Here is a 16775-nt window from a genome sequence, read left to right on the forward strand (position 1 = left end):
TTTAGTAATTAGGGGCCTGATTCATTAAGGAACGTTAAGCAAAAGTAAGTAAGTAAGCCAAAACCATGTCGGTTTTGAGGGGGAGGTAAATTTAAAATGTGATGGCAGATTTATAGTTGGGGTAGGGCATGTCCTAGATCAACTTTAAATTTCAGTGTACAAATAAGCTATCAAGTATTTGTGTGCTACATGAAAAAACAGACAGTATTTTCCTTGTGTGCAAAATAATAATCTAATTTGCACCCCTTGCATTGCAACATGGTTTTGTTTAGAAAACTTTAGTAAGAAAACTTACTCAATTTTTTCTTAACTTTTCTTATTGAATCAGGCCCTAGAGCACATCTGATTTAGCTTATTATGATTATTATCCTTTATTTATAAAGTGCTGTACATTGAGGAGATAAATATACAAACAACATATGTACAATAACATGAAAGAAAAAGTAAAGATGTCCCTGCTCAAAATGGCTTACAATCTAAGTGGTGTGGAGAATAATTGATGCTCAAAGTATGAAATAAGGATTGTAGCTGCTAGTGGGGAAAGTGTGTGTGGCTACTGCAGGGAATAAGCATTATCTGTCAACAATACTAAAACAGCCATTGACGGTTGGCATTTTTGTGCTGCTAACAATACTGTGGTACGGTTGGAATAAGGAGAGTCAGTAGAAGCTGGAGATATAAAAGATAAATTATTTGTTGTCGGAGTCCTAAACAGTCACCTGCGGGCAACTATTACTGTCCTTCACAATTTACATTTAATAAAGTCACTTTTCTGTTCTTTTTCTGGAGAGGGCATTTGCTTTTGTGCTGTATGGGCACACTTATATTTATCTGCCAGCTTGGACTGGCTATGTGCACATATGGCATCATGCTCACTTTCCCCATGTTCATAAGAGTAGTGGCTGCTGCTACCAAAAAGGCTGCATAAATCACCAGAGAAGGAACAGAGACGGTAACAGCAATGACAGCTGAACTCACTGGGTCTCAGCAGCAGAACTGAAATTGTATTCCAGAAGATCTTCAAAACAATACTGTACTTGGTGTGATGACATTTCTTGGCATCACCTGCATTATTTCTCACATGCTTAATGGACTGTAAGAGCACAGGTATTTATTACAGATTTTGGGACAAAATAACTATTTATAGTTATAATTATTTATATGCTAGGTGAACAAGAAGAAATACATGAAAAAATATTGTTGTGCGTTCCATAATTATCATAGGTTTGTCTAGAGGTGCAGAAGCTGCAAAGAGTAATAAAACCTGCTAAACAATTTGATTTGTACAATTTGTACACTGTGTCACTCTGAAATACTATCTGAGTAAAGAACTATCTAGGCGAAGAGAAAAGGAACCCAGTTTTCCCAGGTTGCCGAAGCAGACAAAAACTTGAAAATTTGTTAAAATTCCATTGCAATAAAGTTTCATTTCCAATGCCTTATGCTGTCCATCATACATTACCATAACAATGCTTTATGTATTTGTATAATAATGACTTCTGTATAGTTTTATTGACATTTTGTTTTGTAAAGTTTGAAATACTGAAGTCAATGAGAGCTATTTTTATAAAATCCACAAAGAGAAAAAATGTAGTTATGTTTTCTATATTACATCTGCACTACCACTTAAATATTTTACTAACATGTTGCTCCTTCTAGCTGGAGCTCTTGGGACTGCTCTGTGCAGCCATTTTTCCTGGGGACACTCTGATTCTCACAACTCTGGCTGTAAATCTGGGGTAGATGAGGGGGGGGGAAGGGTTGGTGAGCAAGAGGCTCTATCAAGAGCCATAATAAGGAGATTGTGGCTTGTGATTCATCCTCCCACTTACACAGCACATCTGTCACAGTAGAAAGATGGTGAGCTCTATTGATTTGCTGGATCTGTTTTACTACATGTAGCTCTACCTTGGACAATTACTGAAATATTTTCCTGGATGGTAATCATTTTTGTAGAACTGTATCCTCGATAACACTATTCACACTAATACACCCTCACAACTGTCCCAATCTCCACTCTAAGCCACACTCACTCATCTTGTTTCAGCTATGTCCTTTTCCACTTAGAATGTAAGCTCTCTAATGAGCAGGGTCCTCCATACCCTTTGTTTTATGTCTGCATTTATTTTGTCTACCTTGTATGTTCTTGTTTTATGTATGTACTGTTTTCCCTATTGCACTGCCCTGCGGGGCACTGTGGCGCCTTACAAATCTACAATTATAATAACTGTAGTACAGTTTTAGTTAAGAAATAAAAATGATGTGAAAAATATACTCCAACAATTAATGCAACATTCACAGTTCATTTTAGCCAAAAGAAGAACCACCCACCCCTCAAAAATCAAAATGTGCCTAATTTTACTTAAATTATACCCCTCTGTTTTACTTTGAAAAGAAAAACAAAAAAGCCTGTTCTGGTGGAAAAACACTTATAAAAGCAATACTGTTTAATGTAATCATTTGATGTATTACAGAGATTTTATCTAGTTCCAACAATTAAGAAAATCTGGCTAGGGAAACTGAGGGAAGTAACTGTCAGACATTCTTTATATCATATTATATATTATATAATTCTTACTTTAAGAAAAGTCTTTACATACATTTTTTAAAATCATTTTTCACCAAGACATTTTATAGTGTATTTTTGTTTCCTGCAATTTGCGTACCAAGCACAATAAAACTGAAAGTTTGTCTTTACTAGTGTTGGCTCAACAGGGTGTTCCCTTCTACATTACTTTGCTTTGCCAAAGGTAGGTTTTCTCTCATTCTAACAGGTGGAAGAACAGGAGGAGCAAACATTTTTTGAATGTTTGTTTTAATCACCCTCCTGTGAACAATTCAGCTTGTCCACCTTACTTGTATTTTCCATCTAGCTGTCAGACTGCTATGCAGTAGCTGCGTTGTGTGATTGTGTGACTTTTTGTTTGCCTTCTTATTTCAAAGCCCATTTTTTAACATTTGCACGCTGCTGCACTAGCTAGGAAAAGAATGCCATACATCTATCAAGACCCAAGACAGAAGGAACCCAGTTCCCCGCAGTCTGCCCGAAGCATTCACTCATCTGGCAAAAGTTATGAACAGCTCAAGCAAGAGTGTCTTAGAAATGGAACCCTGTTCGAAGATGCAGATTTCCCTGCAAATGATGCTTCGCTGTTCTACAGCGAGAAGCCTAATATTCCCTTTGTGTGGAAAAGGCCTAAGGTGAGAAATACAATTGGTGTATTATGGACTAGGCTGCATGGGGGATTTTTAGTAATGCAATGTTAATAGATTAATCTCATTACAGTAATCACTGGTTTTCTGTTTCCAGTGAGAACAACAATCTCTATAAATTGTTTAATGCTGTAAAGTGAATGCAATTGAATCTCCTTACATAGCTTCAAGCAATTCATCTCAAACATAGAGATTGAATGGAATAACCAGTTAATCACTCATCCCATGAGATGTTAGGCAAAATACACATTTTTATTAAGTGATCATTTGCATGAGATTCAATCTCATGATTGAAATCTTCTGTGGAAGTTTAACCTAATTCTGTAAAGCCATCACCGCGATCCACACGCTGGATTCAATGTTACCCTATGCTAATGATGAATTTAGCAGTATGTTGTTAGTTGACTTTTTTTTTTTTTTTTTTGTCTGTAACATAACATGACATACTTCTCCTAAAACACAACAACCCGATAATGGAATATAAGATGGAAAGCCGTGTTACTTACTACCCACTTGTAAAAATATGATGCAGTTAAGGCTTCTAAAACCTGCCAGTCACTTTATTTAGCAGTTACATATATTCTGCTACGAGCTGGGTGTGGTGGACAAACATGTGGGGAATGGCTTTCTTGTGGATATTGGGGCTATGTTTAGTTAGCACCGTCTCCTCAAGAAAGTTAAATCAGTTGTATTAGTGACCTAAAGCTACCTACATGCCTCTGTATGCACTGTATAATATGAGATTGCCATTAATTTCAATTGGACTTCTTTTGCTCCACCTCGGCATTTATAAGGCAGCGCATGAAAATGTGCACCTTTTTGGAGTTTGCGACTTGCCACGCTGGGTGCTGCAAGTATGGATCACACAATACACCTGCAGGAGAGAAAAAAAGACTCACTAGGGGGATTTACAATCCACTAAGTTTGCAGGGCATATATTTTGCGTAAATACACCTTGTGCACCGCACGCATACACATGTGCATGGCTCTATGTTTTAAAGTGTTTTGAGCAGACATTGTTTCGGTATCATTTCTGTCACTTCAAAGTCCTGTTAATTACTTATTACTTTATGCTGCTCATTGGATCATCATATATATCTTCATGATGCTATGAGAGTAATGGGTGCTATGGGACTGTCTTTAGTTTATGTAATACACCTGTAAACTTTAATCTTCAATTGCAATTATTTTTATGCGCATGTTAATTTGCATTACTATATCAAAAGCACTGAAAAGCAAAGAACATCCTTGTAAATGAGCCCTCTCCACACCAATATAATTGAAATAATCCTGTCCTGAAAAATGAAATCTTGTTTTTCCACTTCAGTGCAAAACTAGACACACTCGTGCTCTTAGCATCTATCAATGAATGCCCACCCAACTCTGTTCAGTGGCCAGTGCAAACTTTTGCATAGCTACAGTCGCCATTGTGGCCTGTAAAACTAATGCTGTTTACCTTAAAGCGCAAAAGAGCATTTGCCCTGCAGTTTTTCACTGTTGCAGTTTATAAATGACCCTTAACATAGTCCAATAATTAAGAAGGATATGACAGACTAGATATGGGGAGGTAGCTGGAGAAATAAGGGATACAGTGAATTGCAGGAAGGGTGTTTAATACAATGAATAAGTAATAGACAAAGTTTTATTCAATTACATGTTGGGGATTGAATTGTCTGCAGTGGGAGATAATGACATGGAGCAAGAGTTCATAATAATATGCTGTTGTATTGCATAGTGGCAACATTTTTGCAGAAAAGAGTGGCATTATAGGGCAATGAAAGAGTTACTAGATTGGAGAATCCCTTAACCTCATATTTGTGTGCGTCTTTTAATGTCTGTGTTTGATGTGCGTTCTACGGACATGTATGATGGTAAAAAAACAATATTGAGAAACGTTATCAGTGAGCACAATATCAATAAGTTCTCATTACTTTGAGTGGAGCCAAGAGTCTATTGGTCCAACTCAAATTGCTTCAACATACATCTCCTCACTTGTCTCAAAATATCTCCCAACTCAACACCTCTGTTCTGCACAATATCTGCGTCTCTTGTTCACTCTCATTACATGCTCCCATTCCCAGTTACAGGACTGTTTTCGGGCTACACCCACCTTGTGGAATTACCCCCCCTCGCGCAATAAGACTTTCCTCTAGTATTCAAACCTTTAAAGTGTTCTCTGGAAACCCACCTCTTCAGGCACGCTTATAATATTCCTCAACCACCCTCTTAATCTCCCTAGTTTATCCTATAGCCAACCTCTACACAGCTATCACAAGACAACATCCCTCTGACCAACATTGCTGTGTGACTGATCATATAGCCCACTCAATACTTTTTACCTTTGCATTCTAGCTGGACCAATATGCAATTTGATGTAGCACTTACCCTTGTGTATCAAACTCCCATTGTCCAATAGATAGCAAACTTGCTAGCAGGGCCCTCTTACCTCTGTCTGTATGTATTACCCAGTATTGTTTTATTACTGTTTGTTCCCAATTGTAAAGCGCTACGGAATTTGCTGGTGCTATATAAATAAATATTGATGATGATATTGGTAGGGATGAGCGCACTCGGATTTCTAAAAATCCGAGCCCACCCGAACGTTGCGGATCCGAGTCGGATCCGAGACAGATCCGGGTATTGGCGCCAAATTCAAAAGTGAAACTGAGGCTCTGACTCATAATCCCGTTGTCGGATCTCGCGATACTTGGATCCTATAAATTCTCCGCTAGTCGCCGCCATCTTCACTCGGGCATTGATCAGGGTAGAGGGAGGGTGTGTTAGGTGGTCCTCTGTGCTGTTTAGTTCTGTGCTGTTTAGTTCTGTGCTGTTTAGTTCTGTGCTGTTTAGTGCTGTGCTGTGCTGTGCTGTTTAGTGCTGTGCTGTGCTGTGCTGTGCTGTGCTGTGTTCTGCAGTATCAGTCCAGTGGTGCTGTGTGCTGTGCTGTGCTGTGCTGTGCTGTGTTCTGCAGTATCAGTCCAGTGGTGCTGTGTGCTGTGCTCTGTCCTTCTGAGGTCAGTGGTGCTGCTGGGTCCTGTGCTGTGTCCTGTTCAGTCCAGTGGTGCTGTGTCCTGTGCTCTGTGCTTCTAAGGGCATAGTTATTTCCCCAATATTCCCCTGTGTTTAAAAAAATAAAAAAAAGTTTTTTAAAAAAATACCAAAAACTACTTTAATATTTTTTAATTACCACAAAATTTTCACAACCAATCCTGCAGTATAAGCCCATTGGTACTGCAATATTACCAAGTTCACACATTCAGCAGTAAAAGTCCAGTGGTACTGCAATATTACAAAGTTTACACATTCTGCAGTATCAGTCCAGTGGTGCTGTGTCCTGTGCTCTGTCCTGCTGAGTTCCGTAGTGCTGCTGGGTCCTGTGCCGTGTCCTGTTCAGTCCAGTGGTGCTGTGTCCTGTGCTCTGTGCTTCTAAGGGCATAGTTATTTCCCCATTATTCCCAAGTTTTTAAAAAATAAAAAAAAAGTAAAAAATAATAAAAAATTTAAAAAAAAAAAAATATATAATAATTATAACCAAATTTGCAAAACCGATCCAGCATTATAAGTCCATTGGTACTGCAATATTACCAAGTTCACACATTCTGCAGTATCAGTCCAGTGGTGCTGTGTCCTGTGCTCTGTCCTGCTGAGTTCCGTAGTGCTGCTGGGTCCTGTGCCGTGTCCTGTTCAGTCCAGTGGTGCTGTGTCCTGTGCTCTGTGCTTCTAAGGGCATAGTTATTTCCCCACTATTCCCAAGTTTTTTAAAAATAAAAAAAAAGTAAAAAAAAATAAAAAATTAAAAAAAAAAAAAAAATATAATAATTATAACCAAATTTGCAAAACCAATCCAGCAGTATAAGTCCATTGGTACTGCAATATTACCAAGTTCACACATTCTGCAGTATCTTGTGCTACATATAATGGAGACCAAAAATTTGGAGGATAAAGTAGGGAAAGATCAAGACCCACTTCCTCCTAATGCTGAAGCTGCTGCCACTAGTCATGACATAGACGATGAAATGCCATCAACGTCGTCTTCCAAGCCCGATGCCCAATCTCGTAGTACCGGGCATGTAAAATCCAAAAAGCCCAAGTTAAGAAAAAGTAGCAAAAAGAGAAACTTAAAATCATCTGAGGAGAAACGTAAAGTTGCCAATATGCCATTTACGACACGGAGTGGCAAGGAACGGCTTAGGCCCTGGCCCGTGTTCATGACTAGTGGTTCAGCTTCACCCAAGGATCTAAGCCCTCCTCCTCCTCCCCCCCCTACAAAAAATTGAAGAGAGTTATGCTGTCAGCAACAAAACAGCAAACAACTCTGCCTTCTAAAGAGAAATTATCACAAATCCTCAAGGCGAGTCCAAGGGTGTTGGTGGTTGTCAAGCCTGACCTTCCCATCACTGTACGGGAAGAGGTGACTCCATCCAGCATTTGCAGCACGCCCTCTGCATATGCTGGAAGGATCACCCACAGTCCAGTTACAGATTTGGCTAATGAAGGTGTGAATGTTGTACACCGGGAGGAGGATATTGATGTAGCTGGCGCTGAGGAGGATGTTGATGATTATGATGCAGACAGATACCAAATTGCCTTTCTCAATTTCTATTTATATTCTAGATTATATAACGGCTGAATAGTTTTCTGTTTTACTCCTAGTGGAGAGGGGATCTGATGCAGACAGATACCAAACTGCCTTTGTCCATTTCTTTGTATATTTGAATTTCTAGTTCTACAGTCTATGCAGGCTGCTTTATTTATATTCAACTACAAGTGTAGGGCGGGGGGGGGGGGTAGGGGCATAGATAGCCACCAAAGTAACGTGGTCCATTTAATTACACTTTCTAGCTCCACAGTCTGTGCAGTCTGCTTTTTTTATCTTCAAAGTATTTATATTTACAAGCCTTGCAATCTAAATTAACTAGAGGTAGTGACATGGTAGAACGCCAAAAGGCAGTTTGGAAGCCCCTGTACAAACTGGCTCTATTTTTTAACTGCGTTGTCCCCCCTCCAGTGTGTACTCGGAAAGAGTTTTTAGTGCAGCTGGGAACCTGGTCAGTGAGTGGCGAAGGAGGTTGCTTCCTCACAACGTTGAAAAAATGATGTTTATAAAAATGAATAATCAATTCCTTAATGAAGTACAGCACTGCCCTCCAGACAGTACAGAGGGACCTGTGGTTGTGGAGTCCAGCGGGGACGAATTGATAATGTATGAGAAGGAGGAAGTACACACTGTAGGGGGAGAGGAATCAGAGGTTGAGAATGAGGACGACATCTTTCCTCAGTAAAGCCTGTTTAGTTTGTACAGGGAGAGATGAATTGTTTTATTGGTGTGGGGGCCCAAACAAACCAATCATTTCAGCCAAAGTTGTTTGGTAGGCCCTGTCGCTGAAATGATTGGTTTGTTAAAGTGTGCATGTCCTATTTCAACAACATATGGGTGGGTGGGAGGGCCCAAGGACAATTCCATCTTGGAACTTTTTTTTTGCATAATATGACCAATTAACAGTCGTTTGCCATGTTCAAAAAGTAAAACCAAATTTAAGCAAATTCAAGAAATTAAACCAAAAGTAAAATGCCCTGTCATAATTTAAAACAAGAGGGATTGACGTGCTCTAAAACTACTGTATTGTTGTTTATATTTTATAAACACTACACTTGAAAGCTTGAGTCTTTCAATGAAAAAGTAACTCTCCATTGCACGAATATTTGCAACAGGGACAATTTTAGGGTTAAGAAAGTCAACTAATAACACTTCGACGCTGTCTGTCTTTATAAACACTACACTTGGAAGTTGGAGGAGGTATTGTGGCCCCGGCACCAAATTTACTACCGGGGCCACTCCACTGTGCAGTCCAGATACTTGTTTGGTGGAATTCTGACACGTGGAGGGTTTTATTATTATTATATTGTGTGGACCACTCTATACCACACTACAACTCTATACCACTCTATTTCATACTTTAATTCTATTTCATACTTTAATTCTATTTCATACTTTAATTCTATTTCATACTTTAATTCTATTACTAATTAATTACCATAAAGAGGAACAAAATAAACCAATTTTACCAAAAGTATAATATGACTTAGACTTACAAACACTACACTTGAAAGATCGTGCCTTTAAATGAAAAAGTCAGTCTTCATTGCACGACTATGTGCAACAGGGACAGTTTTTTGGGTTTACAAAGTCAAACAATAACACTTTGACCCTGTCTGTCTGGGATCTCAATGACGAATTGTCTGTACCATGTTTGGAGGAGGTATTGTGGCCTCGGTATCAAATTGGGTACCGGGGCCACCCCACTATGCAGTCCAGATACTTGTTTGGTGGAATTCCGACACGTGGAGGGTTTTTAAATTATATTGTGGCCTCGGTACCAAATTGTGTACCGGGGCCACCACACTACGCAGTCAAGATAGATAGATGCGTATTGCGTATCATAGATAAAGTACATTCAGTGGTGTGGGGCAAATTGAAAAATATTCCAAATGCACTGACATTATCAAAAACAAGAGGTTGTCACACGCTAAAACTCCAACATGTATATGATGGAGAGGATGGAGGAGCAGCCGTATGTGTAGTGTAATGCAGATCTGTTGAAGGTTTTTTATATATTTTATTGTGGTGCCCAGTGCCCACTCCTCTACGCAGTCCAGATACATTTATTGGTGCGAATCATAAAAGTTCAGGGTTTTTAATATATATTGTGGTGACCCACTCCTCTACGCAGTCCAGGTACATTTATTGGTGCGAATCATAAAAGTTCAGGGTTTTTAATATATATTGTGGTGACCCACTCCTCTACGCAGTCCAGGTACATTTATTGGTGCGAATCATAAAAGTTCAGGGTTTTTAATAGATATTGTGGTGACCCACTCCTCTACGCAGTCCAGGTACATTTATTGGTGCGAATCATAAAAGTTCAGGGTTTTTAATATATATTGTGGTGACCCACTCCTCTACGCAGTCCAGGTACATTTATTGGTGCGATTCATAAAAGTTCAGGGTTTTTAATAGATATTGTGGTGACCCACTCCTCTACGCAGTCCAGGTACATTTATTGGTGCGAATCATAAAAGTTCAGGGTTTTTAATAGATATTGTGGTGACCCACTCCTCTACGCAGTCCAGGTACAATTATTGGTGCGAATCATAAAAGTTCAGGGTTTTTAAGATATTGTGGTGACCCACTCCTCTACGCAGTCCAGGTACAATTATTGGTGCGAATCATAAAAGTTCAGGGTTTTTAATATATATTGTGGTGACCCACTCCTCTACGCAGTCCAGAAAGATACCTTGTTGCAACGTTTTGGACTAATAACTATATTGTGAGGTGTTCACAATACACTGTAAATTAGTGGAAATGCTTGTTATTGAATGTTATTGAGGTTAATAATAGCCTAGGAGTGAAAATAAGCCCAAAAACTTGATTTTTAAACTTTTTATGTTTTTTTCAAAAAAAATCCGAATCCAATACCTTAAATCCGAACCGAGACCTTTCGTCAAGTGTTTTGCTAGACAAATCCGAACCTCAAAAATAACGAAAATCCGGATCCAAAACACAAAACAAGAGACCTCAAAAGTCGCCGGTGCACATCCCTAGATATTGGTCAAGATCAAAAAACTAATTAAAGTGCGAAAAAGTACAAACAAAAAGTATTGTGCAGTCAACAGAGATGTTAAAGTTTCTGATGATAAAGGGAGGTAGGTCAGGTGGTAGAGAATGAACGAGCCAGCCAGTAAAGTTGCCAATATTGTGATATGGCCTATTAGGACAGTTGTCTACAATAATGTGGATTAGAAAAGAAAAAGCAAGCTGTATTGTATGAATTTCACATCTGAAGAAAGGGAGGGGGGAAACAGGAAGAAAGTTAATAAGTGAAAGGCAAATGCAGAGAAGCAGAAGGATAAATATGGATTTGCTTATTTATAAAACTATCTAACTAAAGGGGAGGATCTGGGGTGAATGAGAACAGGTTTAGCTGTGAAGTCATGTGAAAAATTTCCACAGAGTAAAAAAGAAAACAAGAGACAACAAAATCTAGAAGCATAGTGTTTCTTAGCTTGGTAGAGTGTAACCAGGCTGTCTTGGGAGAACTAGGGTAATTAGAGGTGAGCTTATTACTGAGATAAAGGGAAAAAAATGGTTTAAAGGGAGTCTGACATTCTAAAGGAATATGTTAAATAAGATAGACGTAAGTTATGGAGGTAGATAAGCATGGAACAGGTGAGGATTATCTGAAATGGAAACTCTGATATAATTTGTTTATTACAGCAGCAGAGACAATATGGTTATTCAGCATCCATCACCAGTGAAGGCTCTAATTTGTTGGGTGAACTAATATTCACGAAAATGTAACTCAGCAATTCACTATGAGCTAATGCTACATGATTGTGAACACAAAGTGACCCATGTAGAGTTGGACTTACAGTGGTTCTATTTGTATAAAATGCACATTTTCGTTTTGTTTATTATGTACACCAAATAGATGTACACATAATGCCATATGCAGATTTTGTTGCATTTTACACTTACCACTCCTTACACTCTGGAGATATTGAATGAGGGAGGGGAGGAGTGGTTAAGCGCTTGTAGAGGACAGTCAGGGCGTGTTTATGTAATGGCGACTAATGGTGACCGTGATGGAGATGCATATACAATTGTCAGGAGCTGTACTTCTTGCAGGTCCTGGAAGGCTGGTGCAAAGAGACATAATGATTATAATGAAGATCAGCAGCACTAGCTAGCCTCTTCTGATTGACTGATTGTTGAATGACCTTTCTAGTGGGCAGTAGGCTTTTCAATAGCATAGACTTTACAGCAGCCAGTGCACTATCTGGGATAGTAGACAAGTAGGGGAACATATACCTTCACAGTCAGTCTAGTCTGTATACTAATTTACAGCAATATTACTGGGAGCTGCCATACTGCTTTATCTTTTTACTCTTACATGATAAAATACAATCTTATCAGGACACCATTGTAAATTACTTGATGATATAATGCTGTTAGATCGTGCATTACCTTTCATGAATGATGAGTAAAGGTAAATAAGTTGAATAGTGTATGTTTCAAAGTACAATACTGATGTATTTTATCTACATGGTGAAGGTAATACAAAGTTGGAGTTCATTTCATGCTATATTTGCCTATGCTATGAAGCATAACATTGATAATAAAATGTAAATTTGCCATGAGGGCTGTTATACTTAGGTGTGGCTGTATATTGCATTTGTTTATCTTGACAATGTTCACACAGTTTGTAGTTGGTGAACATGTAGTTTAATAGCCATGAATTTTCCTATCCAAGTTCTGTTTTTAATTGATGTATTAACTTTTACAAATGATCTTGAACTGCTGAAATTCACTAGTCATCAAGGAAAACTTAATGGCATATACTGTTTATTTTCACTGTCATGTTCTTTATTGTTTCAGTCATATGCTGTAACCATCATTAAATAAATCAGCTGTGACATTGGTACAAGTGCCTCATATGAAGGTCAATTTGCATCTGTGGCCAACCTAAGTGTAATCTGCCATATTTCTTACAAGAGTTTCCAGTCGTCATTACAATTACTGAACGTCAGTGAAAACTTGTATAATTTGCATCTGTCGATAAGAAAAATACAATGGTCAGGTCATTAAAATTCAGAGCCCACTGTGGCTACAATGTGCACACAGAAGTGTTGCAATAATGTTTTTTTAGATTGTGTAATATTGAAAAAAAACCTTATTTAAAATATCCAAGGGATAACTTTGTAGGTGGCAGTTTTAGGACATTTACAGCAGAAACTGATGCCAGAATTTTGAGTGGTATTTATATAGTTACTGGTATGATGTTACCATGGCAGACAAGTGCACCATCTATTTTGTAGGAGTGCTATTCAGCATAAATGTCACATACCTACTATGTACAATTCTCAGTAACCACCAATCGTGAATGAAGCCTTTTACTACTAGAGTTTAAATTTGTATCCAGTGGCTAATCTTTTAGAAACAAGAATGGTGAGATTTGTAATGAACTTTGCTACTATCAAATGACAATGCATATTTAACTATTTAACTAAGAGGTGGTGAAGCTATCACCAACTCCTGTTCAACCTGCTTTATCTATTTTATATGACTCACAGTTTATGGCTGTGATCCAAGTATGTACTGTATTTCTGCTGAAATGACTGTACATGAAAAAAGTGAGCCATTAATGAACTGTAATATGCTTCCTGGATATACGTATGATTTTGAAACTTTTTTATAACTTTATTAACAGATCTGTCACATCCAATACTCAGTTTTCACCAGGAGTGAGATCTAATAAAGTCTAGGGGGCTAATTTAGAGTAAAGTGCAAATTTCGGCCAAGTGCAGAAGTTGCTGCCAAGAAAATCATATTGCAATGCAAGTGGTTGAAATGTAAATGTTTTTTTGCATGTAGGGCTAACTCTGCATGCTCTTGCATGTTGCACCCACATACCGTCCACATCAATTGCTACACTGAATTTCAGAGTTTGGCTAGACTGCACCGCCTCACTACTGTAAGTCAGGATGTGCATTTTACATTTCCCCCTGTAAAACAAAATGGTTTTCCCAGGTCCAAATTTTGCACCCAATAGTTAAATATGTTCTTAACTGTAAATTAGCCTCTAAAATTATACCATAAATGCTTCTACTTGGTGGTAGCTGGTGTTATGGCTCAGAACCACACTCTTTCAGTTGTCTTCTCAGGCAGCAGAATTCTCACTCTGAATATCATATAAGCACAATGTTTAATATTAAAGTATTTATTATGGGCAATTTCTAGACAAACTGACTCCTAGGGGTAAATGTATTAAAGTGTGCTTTTTGCAAGTTGACGATATTCGGCAACTTTGCAGGGGAAATTTAAAGCGGCAATGGCTTTACAGGTAAGTTTTGATTCAAAGCCTTCGCCACTTTAAATATTCCCTGTCAGCGACTTGCAAATAGCGCAGGTTAATATATGTACCCCCTAGGGTGAAAATGCAGCCCTCATCCCCCCCCCCCAGTGCACACACACGCACACCAAGAAAAGCACACTATACCAGAAACACTTATGGCACACATGGTACACTAAATGTGGTTAAACAAATAGTGACATGCGCACTTAGTAAGCATTTACAAATTGGCACCATGTTATTATTATTATTATTATTTATTTATAAGGCGCCACAAGGTTTCCGTAGCGCCGAACACAGTACAAACAATGGACAGTACAGGGAATAACAGTACAGAACAATAAACAACTAGTACCAAAACTTCAGAGGCTCCAGGCAAAGCAGATGTAATGGAGTAGGAGCAGAAGAGAAGGTAGACAGGAGGGAGAAGGGCCCTGCTCATAAGAGCTTACATCCTAAAGGGAGGGGAAACAGACGGCCGGCACAAAGGGAGTCAGAGGTGGGGGGAGCAAGCATGCACCCCAACAGAGGAGGAACAAGGGGATGGGAGCGAGCATGGAGAGAGGGTTAGGTGGAAGGCTGGTAGGCTTTAAGGAAGAGATGGGTTTTGAGTGCCCGTTTGAAGGAGCACAAGTTAGGGGACAAACGGATGGAGCGTGGGAGGTCATTCCAGTGGAGGGGGGCAGCTCGGGAGAAGTCTTGAATTCAAGAGTGGGATGAGGTGATCAGAGTGGACGAGAGGCGACGGTCATTGGCCGAATGCAGGGACCGGGCGGGAGTGTGGATGGAGAGGAGGTTGGAGATATAGGGGGCAGTAGAGTGGGAGAGGGCCTTGTAGGTGAGGGTAAGAAGTTTGAAAAGGATACGGTAGGGGAAGGGGAGCCAGTGAAGGGCAAGGCAGAGAGGTGAGGCAGAAGAGGAGCGGCGAGAAAGGAAGATGAGCCTCGCAGCTGCATTGAGTATAGAACGGAGTGGGGCGAGGCAAGAGCGAGGGAGGCCGGTGAGGAGAAGGTTGCAGTAGTCCAGCCTGGAGATGATAAGCGCATGGATAATGGTTTTGGTTGCTTCATGAGAAAGGAAGGGCCGGAAGCGGGCGATATTGCGAAGTTGGAAGCGACAGGATTGGGCAAGGGATTGAATGTGGGGGGCAAAAGAGAGCGAGGAGTCGAGGGTGACGCCCAGGCAGCGGAGTTGGGGAACAGAGGAGATGGTGGAGTTATTAACAGTTATGGAGAGATCCAGATGGGATGAGGATTTAGATGGAGGGAAAACAATGAGTTCGGTTTTAGCGATGTTAATTTTAAGAAAACGTGAGGACATCCAAGAAGAGATGGCAGAGAGGCAGTCAGATACACGAGAGAGGAGGGGGGGGGGTAAAGATCAGGAGAAGAGATGTAAAGTTGAATATCATCGGCATATAGGTGATATTGAAAGCCGAATGAGTTGATGAGAGTACAGAGGGAGGAAGTGTAAAGTGAGAAGAGTAGAGGGCCAAGAACAGAGCCCTGAGGGACTCCAATTGAGAGGGCAGAGGGGGGGGGGGGGGAGAGGATGAGCCGGAAATGGATACAGAAAAAGAACGGTTGGCGAGGTATGAGGTGAACCATGTAAGGACAGAACCAGAGAGGCCGAGAGAGTGAAGGGTCTGCAAGAGGAGGGGGTGGTCTACAATGTCAAAGGCTGCAGATTGGTCTAGGAGGATGAGCAGGGAGATGTGACCCCTGGATTTAGCAGAGAGGAGATCATTAGTTACAGTGGTCAGGGCGGTTTCAGTAGAGTGGAGGGGGCGGAATCCAGATTGGAGGGGGTCAAGGAGGGAATAGTCAGAGAGGTGATGGGTGAGGCGACTGCAAATAGTTCGCTCGAGAAGTTTGGAGGCGTAGGGGAGAAGAGAAATGGGGCGGTAGTTGACGAGTGAGGTGGGGTCAAGATTGGGTTTTTTGAGATTAGGAGAGATAAGGACATGTTTAAAGGAGGAGGGGACAGTGCCAGTGGAGAGAGACAGGTTGAAGAGGTGAGCTAAGTAGTCGCAGACAGTGGGGGAGAGAGAGAGCGAAGAAGGTGAGATGGGATGGGATCGAGGTGGCAGGTAGAAGGGGGTGAGGAAAGAATGAGGGAGTGTACTTCTTCACCCGAAGTGGGGCGGAAGGAGCACCAGGGAGGGCAGCGGGGGGAGGGAGGAGCGGAGAGGGGGGCAAGATTGTTGACATTTCTGCAAGCTATGTCTATAGGTCTGGTTAGAATGAATTAACTGTCGTCATCCCTTTTATTCATATAAAATCCATAAAATGTGAATTTACAAATATTGTATGGAATGGATTATAAACTTGCATGCAGGGCCTTCTTACCTCTATATCTGTATTACCCAATATTGTTTTATTACTGTGTTTGTTTTCAATTGTAAAGTGCTACAGATTTTGCTGGTGCTATATAAATAAATGTTGATGATAATGATGACGATGAATGGCATTGCGCAGAATGGCAAAGCAAAAGAGGATTGTATTGTTGGAACTTCACACCTCTGCAAAATGGCTTGTTATGCCACAAAATTCCATTCACAGGAAATTTAGCCTTGATGTCTAGTCTTAGTGCTGCGTTTAAAATAATGACTAGCATATAATATTCAAGTAATAATTGTCTAGAACAGTACTA

At 40.0% G+C, this 16775-nt stretch overlaps 1 protein-coding gene across 1 annotated transcript in view; it reads left to right on the forward strand.

Annotated features, from left to right (window-relative positions):
* The first annotated feature begins 2805 nt into the window (after nt 1-2805).
* Nucleotides 2806-16775, forward strand: part of CAPN9 (calpain 9) — a 99153-nt gene continuing 85183 nt past the window's right edge. The window contains exon 1 of the mRNA XM_075203301.1: nt 2806-3201. Coding sequence (XP_075059402.1) covers nt 2989-3201 — 213 coding nt within the window. The 5' untranslated portion in view covers nt 2806-2988. The remainder of the gene's footprint in view (nt 3202-16775) is intronic.

This window comes from Mixophyes fleayi, chromosome 3, assembly GCF_038048845.1.
Source record: "Mixophyes fleayi isolate aMixFle1 chromosome 3, aMixFle1.hap1, whole genome shotgun sequence".
In the NCBI taxonomy this organism is placed as follows: domain Eukaryota; kingdom Metazoa; phylum Chordata; class Amphibia; order Anura; family Limnodynastidae; genus Mixophyes; species Mixophyes fleayi.